The sequence below is a fragment of the Aotus nancymaae genome, unplaced genomic scaffold, assembly GCF_030222135.1.
Source record: "Aotus nancymaae isolate 86718 unplaced genomic scaffold, 86718_ANA_hifiasm-v0.15.2.pri h1tg000011l, whole genome shotgun sequence".
Classification (NCBI taxonomy): Eukaryota; Metazoa; Chordata; class Mammalia; order Primates; family Aotidae; genus Aotus; species Aotus nancymaae.
In genome coordinates this window covers 43,360,913-43,375,020 of record NW_026988422.1, presented here as the reverse complement: position 1 = coordinate 43,375,020, position 14,108 = coordinate 43,360,913, and the positions used below count along the sequence as shown (strand labels likewise).

The following is a 14,108-nucleotide window of genomic DNA, read 5'->3' as shown; positions in this document are numbered from 1 at the left end:
TTAGGCTCCGAGGCCCCGCCCCCAGTGGGGCTGATTCGAGTCCCGCCCTCTTCGCGCGAAGTCAAAGGGTAGGGGCCACTGAAGCCAGCTCTGCGGAACTATCCTGGTGTCCCCGGACGCAGACCATGGAGAGCGCGCTAGCGGTGCCCCGGCCGCCTCCTCATGATCCGGGGACGCCGGCGCTGTCGGTGGTTGACATGCATACGGGCGGCGAGCCCCTGCGCATCGTGCTGGCGGGGTGTCCGGAGGTGGTCGGGCCGACCCTGCTGGCCAAGCGGCGCTACATGCGCCAGCACCTTGACCACGTGCGGCGACGGCTCATGTTCGAGCCCCGAGGGCACCGGGACATGTACGGAGCAGTCCTAGTGCAGAGCGAGCTGCCAGACGCGCACCTGGGCGTCCTGTTCCTGCATAACGAGGGCTACAGCTCCATGTGCGGCCACGCTGTGCTGGCGCTGGGCCGCTTCGCCCTGGACTTCGGGCTGGTGCCGGTGTTGCCTGCGGGCAGCCGCGAGGTCCGCATCAACATTCACTGTCCGTGCGGGCTGGTGACGGCCTTCGTGGCGTGTGAGGACGGCCGCAGCAGCGGCCCGGTGCGCTTCCACAGCGTCCCAGCCTTCGTTCTGGCCACAGGTAACGGGCGGGACCCTTCCAGCCTAGGGCAGAGCTGCAACCGGGGCGCAACTTAACTACATTAACGGTCTCTCTGGGCTTGAACTCTCGCAACTAACCAACCCCGCGTGCCCTTGCAATTAATATAAAGGTAAACTACTGCGAACGTGTGTCAGCACCCTTGCGTATTTGCTTGGTGCATGCAATTTCGATTTTCCCTGAGGTTTTGGGAGACCTTTGAGGAGTGAGGAATTCGTGTTTCCCTTACTCAGCGCCTCCTTCTGCCCTGGTGAGGCATTCCTAGAGTTTCACCGGTGCATAAAGCAAGGTACGATAGGGTCAAGGAAAGAGCAAAGAACAGCCAATGTACCAGGGTTCCAGGCTGGCTCAGATATACTTAGTAGACACATAGTTACCCTTAATAAGTTACTAAACCTTGTCTCCTTTCATCTCCCCCACTTCTTTGAGGAAAAATTAAGTGAGAATGAATGAACAAAACAGTTTATAAGTCACTGAGATACGAATGTTGCTGCTTTTTAAGAGCAGGAACACACATTGCCTGGGTTCAAATCCTAGTAATCCCCTAAAGCTGTGCAACCTTAGGCAAATTACTTAATAGCTCTGTGCCTGTGTTTCTTCTTTTACCTCATAGAGTTTTCTGTTAGGATTAAATGAGAGTATGCAAGGTACTATGTTCCTGGAGATAGATTGGAAGGTATATATAATTGCTAGAGTTCCTTAGGCCTATTGAGCTGTTAAAAGGTTTTGCTGGATTCCCTAGTACAGATCCTTATACAGCATGTCATGTGAAGCAGGGCATCTCTTTAACCATAACTCTTACAGTAGGGAGATCCCTCATGGGGATGACCTGGCAAGCTGGCATCTAGTTTCTCATCTGAGTACTTCCTCCCAGGGGCTGAATTCTATCAGTAAGAATGCTTTAGTCGTTGTGGCTGGAAGTGAGCCAGGAGCCAGTTTACCAGAAATAGTTATCCTTTTCTTAAAAATCTTCAAGGCGTGCAAATCATCTGTTAGAAAGTTGGACCTTGATCCATCTGTTAGAAAGTTGGACCTTGGCCGGGCGCAGTGGCTCAAGCCTGTAATCCCAGCACTTTGGGAGGCCGAGGCAGGTGGATCACGAGGTCAACAGATAGAGACCATCCTGGTCAACATGGTGAAACCCCGTCTCTACTAAAAATACAAAAAATTAGCTGGGCATGGTGGCTCGTGCCTGTAATCCCAGCTACTCAGGAGGCTGAGGCAGGAGAATTGCCTGAACCCAGGAGGCGGAGGTTGGAGGTTGCGGTGAGCCGAGATCGCGCCATTGCACTCCAGCTTGGGTGACAAGAGCGAAACTCCGTTTCAAAAAAAAGAAAGTTGGACCTTGATTCCTGCCTGAGGAACTAGGTTCCAGATTAGCCTGATTATGAATGATATGTAATAGAACAGGCACTTTTAGAGCAACCTCAGGCAGCTGAAATCCACAAGTTAACGAAAAATGCCTCTGGAGAAATTGATGCCATTTTCCCAGAGAATGGTGTCACTTCCAGATTGGGAGTCCACTTGAGGGAGACAGAATTTATGTTTACAATTCCATTTTTCAAACCTCAAGAGTTTAACTAGTGTGGCTACCAGAATTTCCCCCAGGCAACTCCAGCAGCAGATTAGAAACACGGTAGACTTTTGTGGGAAATGACAACTGGCAGCAGGAACATGAACTACATCGCATTCCTGGGTCAGTTAGGGCAGGGTCAGCTAACCGCTTGAGCACAGTAGTTCCTGAGAGCATTACTGTGTGACAGTACAATAATTAGTGGGCATTAATGGTCACTGAGTTAAGAAAAAGAAATGCTATGTTTTCTACCTTGAAAAATGAGTACAAAGCAGACATAGTGTTCATGGTCACTGCCCCGCCCCTCCACATCTCAGTGACCTGTGCTAGAAAGTCTGTATCTCAGTATCACAGTCTGTAAAATGAGGATGACAACAGTTCCCACCTCAGAGGCTTGCTGAGTTCATCTCCACCCAACCAGGCTAAACTGCACACTCTTTCGTTCACAGTATTCTAAGTTCCTAGAACAGTAGTTAGTCAATGAATATGTGTTGAATGAGTAACTAAATAAATGAAATTTGGAGACGAATATGCTGATTGATAAATGTAAACATCTGGTCCTCTTGAGAAACCTATTCCCACTGGAAATTAAAGTTTTGGCTATTCAGTTCCCAATCTGTGCCAGGAACTCCCCACACGTGGAATTTTCAAAACAACTCTTTTTAGGAGAAATAGCAGTTACAGTTTGCACAAGAAGACACCAAAGCCATACTAAATGGAAGAACTAGGGTTGGAACCCTGGCCTATCATATTGCTTCCCTCTTGAAATTTTTTGTAGTTTAAGGAGATATGTTTCAATTTTCTGGAATACTGCTTAGTGTATTACACCTCATTCACAGATACAGGATATTTTAAAATCTATCTTGTCCAACAAAACTCCAAGGAGGGCAAAGCTTATGTTTTATTCATCTTTGTACTTCTTATATCTTTTACAGTAATCAGCACGTAGTAGGTGCTCACTAAATCTTGAGCAAAGTAGATCAAATTGAAATTTCAATGATATGCTTGTATAGAAGAAAAGAAAAACCCTTAGATTTTGATTTCTGGATAGAGGTTGTGTATTTTAGTAGAAAGGATTTGGGCTTTGGAGTCACCTGATCCTAGGTTTGACCCTAAGCTCTGCCACGTACTTGGTGGGTAAGCCTGGGAATAATGTGAGGATAGTAAGTAAACAGTACCTACTTCTCGGGGGTGTCGTAATTAAGGCGCTAATTTAATGAATTAAGGGGCTATGTATGTAAAGTACCTGGCACGTAGGAAGTACTCGTGTGAAATATCTTAATTTTTAATATTAGCAATTTAGTGATTAAAAATGAAATAGTCACAGATAATTGATGGACAAGAGTAACTTTAAAGGAAATTTGATCTATTTTAAAGAAAAGGAAACTGAAACTCAGGTGTAGAACCCTACCCAACTGCCCACCCTAAGAAAACCAGACCCAAGATTCTAGAAAGGGTAGGCCAGGGAAACCATTGTAGGCTCAGTGATGACTCCTCCTGAACCAGCATCCCCACTCTGTCCAGGTCCCGGAATTGGTGGCCGATGCCCCATTTAATTGTTAAAATCAAGAGAAAAGGGCAGGCCAGCTGAGCCCTAGGACTATCACCTGTGTCTCCTGGTAAATGCTGATCTTCACCCTCACCTTAGCGTTCCAATTCCAGCAGTCCCTCATTTCCATCAACTTCCTCATTCTCCTTTCATTAAACTTGCTTTTCATGTTGCACCAGCATCAAGATAAAGACATTTTTGATTCAATTTTGTTGTTAAGATCCACAGCATATTTTACTCTTTTGATTATAAACTTGCTGTGTTTTAACACATCATGGTTAATAGGGCTTCTGTGGACTAGTGTGGACTAATAGCACACTGGTATCTTTGTATGACTTAGTATGAAAACTCAGGAATCCAAGATATATTTTCTTTCTCAAAACTTAATTTCTGAAATTGAAACCCTACTCTGTCCTTTTGGTTCACTTAGCCTCATCACTCCATGTGCTGTCACCTTTCCTGATAATGTGTGAGCAAAGCTTTCTTAAAAGTGCCATGCATGGCCTTGGAGAGGATGGCACTTCAGTCCTCAGCTTACACAGTTAACCAGTGAAGCAGAGCAGGAGCATCGGCTGCCCCACCCTACCTGGTCCCTGCTGTCTGCACGGCCTCCCCATCCTCTGTTTCTCCACATTCTGCTCCTGTGGTGCCCTGTGGAAGTTAACACAAGTCCTCTCTGCACTAAAGACCTTCAGCCTCCACTCTTCTCAAGCCAGAAAAAAATTATCTCTAGGAGAAATATTTCTCCCTTCAGGACACTTCTTTGCCAACAGGTATGTTTCCCCTGAGAGCTTAGGGTTCTGTAAAATAAAAGCATGAAAGACCAGCTTTCTCCCCTGCCATAGACTTCCCAGAAAGGCAGTGATCACCAAGCTAGCTTAAATTAGGGAAGAGGAAAAGAGGAAAATTTGAGAAGGGCTAAAATAAACATCACCCAGCCCCCTTTCTTTGGAAATACGGATTCAAGATTTCAAACTACTGACCTTCAGGTGAAACTTTGGAGATGTCGAGACTTAAAATGCTCAAATAAAAACCCTGATGCAAAATGATGCTGTAGAGGTCAGTGATTCTACAATGGCATTTTTCTGTGTGTTTGCCTACAGGATATGTTAATGAGATGAAAATAGGTAGATGAGTATATATAATTTATATAGAAAAATATTTTATTGAAATTTTTGTTTTGACATTACAGCTGAAGAAAACTGATTTGTAAGTAGGATCCAAGATCCTTACTATTTTAAACCATCTCTCATAGTACAAGTGAGGAATCGACATCTTCCTTCATGGTGTTCACAGGGATGACCCTGGGTTTCCCTCTCTCCGTCTCAGTGATGTTTCCTAGAAAAGATTCTCAGAGAAGTTAATGAATATGTCTGTATGAGTTGGGGGAAGGCATGGCATTCAGTTTATAACTTCTGCAAACTTCAAGTTAGAAAGATGCATCTAGCTATTATTCATCCGATGCTTACTCATTTTAAAAAATGGATTTTTACTTCATTCTTTTTGTGATAGGAAAAGAACATCCCTCCTCAAAAATGAAGATATTAAAAATCCTTTGAATTTCATTGCTAAAATACTTATTAACAAACACATCTTATTTCCAAACACATCTTTTTTTAGATCTCATGGTGGATGTTCCTGGACGTGGAAAGGTGGTGGTGGACATCGCATATGGCGGTGCATTTTATGCATTTGTGAGTGCTGAAAAGTTAGGACTAGACATTTGTTCTTCAAAGACCAGGGACATTGTAGATGCAGCAAGTGCAGTGACAGAGGCAGTAAAAGCTCAGGTCAGTATTATTCTGCCCTCATAATCAATGCCCTCCTCTGTGGCATGGAGGAAATATACATTATTATGTCTATAAAGAAAATAATGTTTAAGTTATTAGTAGTACTAAGAATAGGGTACTTATTAAAATCTTAGACTCTATAGCAAGCTTGTCCAACTCCTGGCCTGCGAGCTACATGTAGCTCAGGTGGCTTTGAATGTGGCCCAACACAAATTTTGTAAACTTTCTTAAAACATTAGGAGTTCTTTTGCATTTTTTTAAGCTCATCAGCTATTGTTAGTGTTAGTGTGTCTTATGTGTAGCCTAAGACAATTCTTCCAATGTGGCCCAGGGAAGCCGAAAGATTGGACACCTCTGTCTAGAGCAAAACTACCTATGAATTCTAGCTTTACCACTTGTAACATATGTAACCTTTGACAAGTTGCATAACCTCCATATGCCTCAGTTTTCCTGTCTGCAAAATGGAAATTTAAAAATACCTGCTTTGTAGGGTTGTAAGAATGAAGTCAATACACGTAAAGGACTTAGAATAGTGCCTGGCCAATAGCAAATGTTCAGTATATGATAATATTATTTTTTTGAGACAGATTCTTGCTCTGTCACCTAGGCTGTAGTACAGTAGTGTGATCATAGCTTACTCTAACCTTGAATTTTCAGGCTCAAAATGATCCTTCTGCCTCAGCCTCTGGAGTAGCTGGGACCATAGGCATGCACCATCACACCCAGCTAATTCTCTGTGAGAGTGTGTGTGTGTGTGTGTGTGTGTATGTGTTTATATAGAGACAGGATCTCATTATCTTGCCCAGGCTGTTCTCAAACCCCTGGCCTCAAGTGATCCTCCCACCTCAGCCTCCCAAAGTGTTGGGATTACAGGTGTGAACCACGACAACCAGCAGTTACTAAATTTAATAGTACATATATACTAATATAGTTTATAGTTCCTTAAATGTGTAGAAATGTATTTGTAGAATTCCACAAATTTTAAATGCATGTGCATGACCATTCTGTAAAACTTGAAAATAATAAATGTAAAATATAGCATATAAAATGTATTTAAGCCTGATAAGACTTTTTCTTATTTCACAGAGAATATTAATTCCTATTAATGATTTTTTTCCCTATATTGCTAAGAAGTTACTCAAATAACTACTTAAGAAATCTAGTTTTTACTTGGGAAAGCTATTCTGATAAAAATAAGTTTACATAATAAATAATTCTAGAATATTATTTCACTTTCACAAGTCTGCCATTTTACCTTGAAATTGGGACCTATAAATAAAACATGTGTACAGTATTTGAATGTTTGGTATGTGAGAATTTATTAGTAGTAAAAAGTAACTTATGTAAGATAGTGTTTAATGTATTAATAATTATTATGGGCCTATCTAATAGTTCTGAGGCTTTGTTTTAATATAATTTATAACTTAAATAACAAAATGAGAATATATACTATATCAGTATTCTAAATTATTTTTCTGGTACTGCCAGTACCAATATGTGTAATTACATTATAGTAACTTTTGAAGCTCTAAATTTACATCAGTTTTCTGCTCCATTAAGCAGGACAGCTAATAGTTTGAGTTAACAGTTTGGCACAAAATAATTTCTCCTGATTTTTAATGAATTCAAGAGAAAAAGTCATGGATATCTTAATAAAAGTTGTAATTTTGAACTTCTCATTTGAGTTTGAACTCTACAAGGTGGCAAGGGGTGGACTTTGAGTGGGGAGGGATTCTGAGAAAAAGGAGGACAAGTTCTATTATTGATGTATCAGACAGTACAATTAATTACTTTGTGAACTGTTGACCATTCATACTGCTGAAGCAGATTTAGGAAAAGGCCATGGGGATGGAGGGTTAAAGTTAATATAAATTCATTTTCATTCATTCACTCTTAACAAACGTTTACCAAGAACACACTGTGTGTATGTCAGACACTATGCTAGATGCTGGAGATTCAAAGAAAGAACAAACTCCACCTTCAAGGAGATAACTCCAGTGAGGGAAGTGAGCATACCTGTGAACATTGTTATGTTGGAATGTGCTATAGTGGAGATGGGGCATATCACTTTAAGAGGATGGAGAACAAAGATTCAATCTGCAGGCCACTTTAACATAGTTTCAGATGGACTCTGGATGTTAAGAACCCAAAGCTGTTGCATTGCTTTAAATGACATGTAAGTGGAAGTAGAAAGTACTAATTGTAAGGACACACAAAGGAAGTAAGATGATAGCAATCTCAGTCATACTATAAATGTTGCAGAAATCCTGGAAAAGTTAAAAGAACTAGACCTTTTAAGAACAAGTAGCACTGCCCATTTGGGCCTGAATGTACCAATGAGTGACTTAGCAGTCCCTGCCAGTGCCTGCTTCTTTCTGTGCATATCTGCTGCTTTTAGATGAATCAACTGACTTCATCATTTACAATAAATCTTTTTTTGTTTTGTTTTGTTTTGTTTTTTGAGATGGAGTCTTGCTCTGTAGCCCAGGCTGTAGTGCAGTGGCACAATCTTGGCTCATGGCAACTTCCACCTGCCTGGTCCCAGTTCAAGCAGTTCTACCTCAGCCTCCCAAGTAGCTGGGATTACAGGCATGAGCCACCAGGCCCAGCTCATTTTTGTATTTTTTTAGTAGAGACAGGATTTCATCATGTTGGCCAGTCTGGTCTTGAGCTCCGCTTTGGCCTCCCAAAGTGGGGGGATTACAGGCGTGAGTAGCACTGCAGCTGGTCAATAAATCTATTTTTCATTCAATTGTTTCTCTACCTAATAGCTTCTGCATTCTTACAGCTTTTCCTTGTTCATGTCTTCTCACAGTCTTTGTTTCTATCATTGGTATTAACTTCAGCTCTAGATGCTCAGAGCCTGATTTTTCCACATTATCCTTTTGAAGCTCCTGAGAATAAGATTATGATTGCCTTAGCTCATCCTATTCGAGCAGCCATTGCCAGCCTGTGGATTGACCATCCTGGGGTCAGTGCTTCAAAGACTATGTGTATTTGGGGTGGGAGGGGTATAAAATAGAGCTGCTCTTTTAGCAAAGGCTATATGCAGGACAACTTCCTTACAAGGGACTCAAAGTATGATAAGAATCATAATTTCCAATAAAACTATGTTTCTTCATCTAGACAAAGACATAATTCCTAGCAATTAATATTTATGTTGCCCAAAAAATCTATTTTAAAGATGTTAAGAATTAAAAAGTTATGTCTAAGAATGACTCATCTACATTATAAAGATAAATTTGAATCAAAATATTTATTTTGCATGTGGTTGATCATATCATTTTTTCTTATTATTTGCAGTTTAAAATTAATCATCCTGATAGTGAAGACCTCGCCTTTTTATATGGAACTATATTAACAGATGGAAAAGACGCTTATACCAAGGAACCAACCACCAACATTTGTGTTTTTGCAGATGAACAGGTATTAAAACTGTTATGTTTAGGCACAAAAGCCAGGTAATATGGAACTAAAACACTGTTAACATTCTTATCTTCATTTTTTCTGAAACAGGTTGACAGAAGTCCCACTGGCTCAGGAGTGACAGCCCGAATTGCCTTACAGTATCACAAAGGGCTTCTAGAACTGAACCAGACCAGAGCCTTTAAAAGCAGTGCAACTGGCTCAGTATTCACAGGGAAGGCCGTGAGGGTAAGTGACACCCTTAGCTTCTTATTTATAAATGTGTCATTTATGAGACTGAAGAGGCCTGTGGTGGGTGTTTGATAAATTTCTTCACTCAGCTCTCAGGAGAGAGGAGCTTAAAAACTTCTTTTCAACTAGGATATTGATTCTCAAGTGTGGTCTAAGGTCCTTTCCATGGGTTCAGAAGGTCAAAACTATGTTCACAATAATGACATCATTTGCTTTTCACTCTCATTCTCTCAAGAGTGCACAGTGGAGTTCTTCAGAGGCTACGCGTTCTATGATAACCCAACCAGTTGAATGCAGAAGCTAGATATGAGAACCTAGGTGCTTTCTATTAAGCCAGACGTAAAAGAGGTTTGCAAAAATATCAATGCCACTTTTCTCATCATTTTTTTTTGTTTTGGCAAACATAGTTATTTTCACAAAAATATATTATCATATGTTAATGATAATGGGTTTATGATTTTTTAAATGAAGTAATAAATAGATATATCCAATTCCTAATACAGTAAATATTGATAGATATAAACAAAAACTCTTTGGAGTCTTCAAATCTTAAGGTATAAAAGCGTCCTGAGACCAAAAGGTTTAAGAACCACTGAACTGCGGTTTGGGTTTTTTGTTGTTTGTTTGTTTTACTTTATAATAGTGTTTTATTCTATATAATAGGATGTGAAAGCCCTGAAAAGTTGTGGAACGTCAAATTAAATATGCTAAGAGCTAAGTAATGAATCTTATCACAGTAGTAAATGAAATCTACTACAGAATGACTAATCTACATTCAGCAAATGAATCTACTCATAAACAGTCATTTAACATAGCAAACAATCTATCCTAATATGGCTGTTTTTAAGATATGGTGTTTCTGAATATTAGAATTTCTTTAAGAATCTGTGCATCACATAATGATCTTACATGTGAAACCATTTATGTTGTCTGCAAAAATTCAGAACACGTTGTCTTCAGAATCTGAAATGAACATAAAAATAATAACATACATGTATTGGATACTTCACTGTGCATCAGTTTCCAAGCTAAGCACTTGATACATGCCATCTCATTTAATCCTCACAAGAATCCTACAAGGTCAGTACTGTATTGTTATTATCCTTTTTTAGTAGATGATAAAATGGAGGATTGGAGAAGTTAGATAATTTGCTGGTGGTTAGTCAGTGAGTAGCAGATCGAGGTCATGAACATGGGTCTCTCTGAACAGACCACATGCTGTTAAGCACTACATTATGTTGCTATCAAACAAAGCAAAGGTCAATGAGGCTTTAATGTTATAGGATCTGTTATGAGAAGAATCTGGGACTATAATGTCCCCCCAACTAGAGAAGGAGCCCAGAAACCAAAGAATGACTCAGACAAGTCCAGGTTGGCAAGTAGATGCATTTATTAGGACTTACATACAAGGCACTCCTGGGCAGCAGCTAGACAACTGTGGAGACCTATCCTGCCTCCGGTCTCTAAGCTGCTTTTAAACTAATTTTCTGGCTCTTTGCTTACTGTGTATGTGTGACAGGACTGTTTTCCTTGGTATGTTCCCAGATATTCTCTGGGATTTTTGGTTCTCAGGGATACCAGCTCTTTGGCTAGGTACCCTTGGCTTACCCCCCAGCCCTCAGGGTTCAAGCAGTGGAAATACACCTTCATGTAACCTGGTGAAGGACCCATCACACTACAGCAGATTTATAAAAAGATAAAGTATTATACCCTAACAATATTTGATATTTTACCTTTAGCTTCAGTTATTCTTGTCAAAAATTAAAACATAAAAGGATATGCTGAAGTTAAGGTTTCCAGTTGTTTTATAGTTATTAATCATGCTTGCCAGAATGTCTTCACTTGCATCTTGCTCTCTCCCTGTCTGTCTGGGCTCCTCCAGGCTCCCTGATGGTACCTTCTCAGTTTCTTCCCCTGCCCCAGCTTCCTTTCCCAGTCCTTCCATTTAGATGTCCTCATCACTTCATTCTCAGCTTCCTTCTCATCTCATCTACAATTTGATGCTGCTGAGCAATTTCATCCACTTCCTAGGCATCAGTTCTTAACCACCTACTGATCATGACTCCCAAACCTTTATCCCTACCAGGCCTACCTACCCTGTGTGTCTTTCTGAATCTAATGCTCTTAATCCCAACTGTTCACTATACTTATCTCTAAATGATTGTCCCAGAGGTGTCTCAAACTCACCTTGTTAAAAAGTTCTTCCTTCCTCTCTTTCTAAAATGTGCTCTTCCTTTCTCTCCCCATTGCAGTTAATGGCATCACTAGCATCATTTCCAAGCTAGAAACTATGGTTATAATTAACTCATTGCTATTCCTCAGTTCCCACATGCATTGGTCAAGAAACCTATCGGTTCTACCTCCAAACTCTCTCTATGTTAGTATATATCCTTCTCCATCTTCACTGATAACTACCCTAGTGACTCTGGAATCATTCAGTGAATTGAGATTAGATCTTAACGTGTTTCTGGGTCTCTTGTCTCTCTCTTCTCCAGATTGACCCCCATTTTGCAGCTACAGTTATCTAAAACACAAGTCTGACCTTGTCACTCTCCTTAAAAACCTTCCCTTGCCCGTAGGATTAATTCTTGGCCTTTTCTTAACATGATAAAAGTCAAGAGTACAATTTTCAAGCCAGATACAATATGAGTGCAATATTTTGATAGTGTACTCCTTTCACCTTTTTTTTTCAGGAAGCGAAATGTGGTGATTTTAAAGCTGTTATAGTGGAAGTATCAGGACAAGCCCATTACACAGGTACAGCAAGCTTTACAGTAGAAGATGACGACCCACTGAAGGATGGATTTCTTCTCAAGTGACTTCTTCCATGATTGTACGGGCTTTCTTTAAAGTAATCATTATCCATAAGTAATTTTTTCTCTAAATTATGTGGAAACCAATATTCAAATTATACATATAATCTAACTTTCATTTTTTTTCTGAAATACTACACTGTGGCTAAAGTCATTATACCTCATATTTGCAACTGTATTTTGGTATAAATATCACTTATGTCTAGCATACAAAATGACAGAAACATAAGAGTCTTTTTCTAGTGATTAACATATCAGGTAAAATTAAAACAGTAGTTACTTTTAAAATACTGCTTTATAGTAATTACTACTAATGTCATATTTGTTTTAAAGGCTTTTTGAATAATATGTGAAATTCGGCAATGAACTTTCCAACCTTATTATTTTTGTCTTCCATTTTTTGAGTAAAATAATGCCCTCTCTGTAAGCAGCATATAAATGAGATGGATTGTTATAAAGTACTCAATATTTAGCATAATAGCCTGGGAAAGATCGGGTTGGAGTCAGCATCTTTGTTATAGCTGCTGCTAGGGTGTTCTCTGTGGCGCAAAGCTCAGCTTCTACACCCACAGGTACTGAAGTATCAGAGATTGATGCTGAGAAGACCAATTAGTAATCAGACTTTTGCTATATCTTCAGGGTTTTTATAAAAGGGGTTCCTTATTGCATTATTAAAATACAGGAATACAGTGGAAATTAATCAGTGAATCTGTACAATGGAATGAGTCTCATACTCTATCAATTGCATGCCAGGTAGATTTAAAACATGAAATACTTACTACTGGCATTCCTGCTAGTTAATACTTATCTATGAGCCTGTTAAAAATAGGTGAAGCATTAAAATATTCCAAGATGTGACACTCCCAGAGAATTCAGTAGACTTCTGTGAGACAGGTAATAGTATTTTATTTTGGAGCATCCAGAAACTGAAGTAATGTATTCATTTAATTGGCTTTATCACCCAGAGAGTCTGTATTGGCCTTATCATTAGTCTGTGATTTAATTACCTAACCAAAAGGAAAGCTATAATGTTAATGTTTTTTATTTCTCTATTACACAAAAACAGGATTTTTTTTCTCTCATTCTCCACAGAATTCTGTAGTAAATAAATCACTTGCCTCAAAAAAAAGTCATTATCACTAACTCAATATGACCAAATAATTTTTGCAGATCACATCATTATACTTAAAAAAATAAAAATAAAAACGGAACCACTATTTTCCCTCCAAAGTTCACAAGTCACATGAATTTGAAAGAAAATTGTTTAAAAATTACATTTCGTAGCATTTTATAATCTGTCAGGTACATAATGAAGTACACTAGGAAATGCATATTATGATTCCACTGCCACCAAGATAGAGGATATTTTTACTCCCTGACCTTGTTTAGAATTGTCGGCACCATGTTTAAAAAGACTTTTAGTTGGTTTTATTATTGTTCTAAAATTCTCTACAGACATCACACCCCTTTTTCAACTGCACCATGGAAAACTACTCTTCCTGCCCTACCTGTGGTATGCCACTGTTTTTATCCCATTTACACACTTAAGGGAGATACAAGTTGAACATGTTAACTAACTCTCCTAAGGCCATTTAGAGGCTGCAAATCTAGGAGTTCTGACTCCTAGTCTAGGATTTTCCTACAACACTTCCTCCATTTCTAAGATAGGATGGCCATAACTTGGTCTAGGATATAGTACTTTAACAAGAATGTTATATTTCTTGAACACTAAAAAATAGATATTACCTAAGTCTCCTAAATTTCAATCCAAACCAGAGCTGAACCTTTGCAGTAGTGTTCACTCCTGCTGCACTTCACCCTGGTTCCCATGGAGTCAAAAACACTAGGGAAATCAGCTCCTTCACCTCTGACCTCCACATGTCTGGTCAGTTGCAAAGCCCTGTTGATTCTGCTGTCTAAGTACTGCTCACATCTATCCCTTCCCATCTCAGTGAGGATCTTGCCTTAGCAATTAACCTCTTTCAGGTGTCTCCAATCTCCTGCTGCCCCCCTCACTGGTTCCTTCCCCTAAGTATTTAAATGTGCTAATTGTAAACAAAATAAATCAAACATCC

General features: G+C 39.7%; 1 protein-coding gene across 1 annotated transcript; it reads left to right on the top strand.

Annotated features, from left to right (window-relative positions):
* Positions 1 to 39: 39 nt before the first annotated feature.
* On the top strand, positions 40 to 12,413 carry L3HYPDH (trans-L-3-hydroxyproline dehydratase). Its single transcript, XM_064374893.1, has 5 exons — positions 40 to 633; positions 5,394 to 5,563; positions 8,867 to 8,989; positions 9,080 to 10,300; positions 11,914 to 12,413. The coding sequence occupies exons 1-4, from the start codon at positions 126 to 128 to the stop codon at positions 9,290 to 9,292; spliced, it is 1,014 nt and encodes a 337-aa protein (XP_064230963.1). The 5' UTR covers positions 40 to 125; the 3' UTR covers positions 9,293 to 10,300; positions 11,914 to 12,413.
* The last annotated feature ends 1,695 nt before the right edge of the window (positions 12,414 to 14,108 follow it).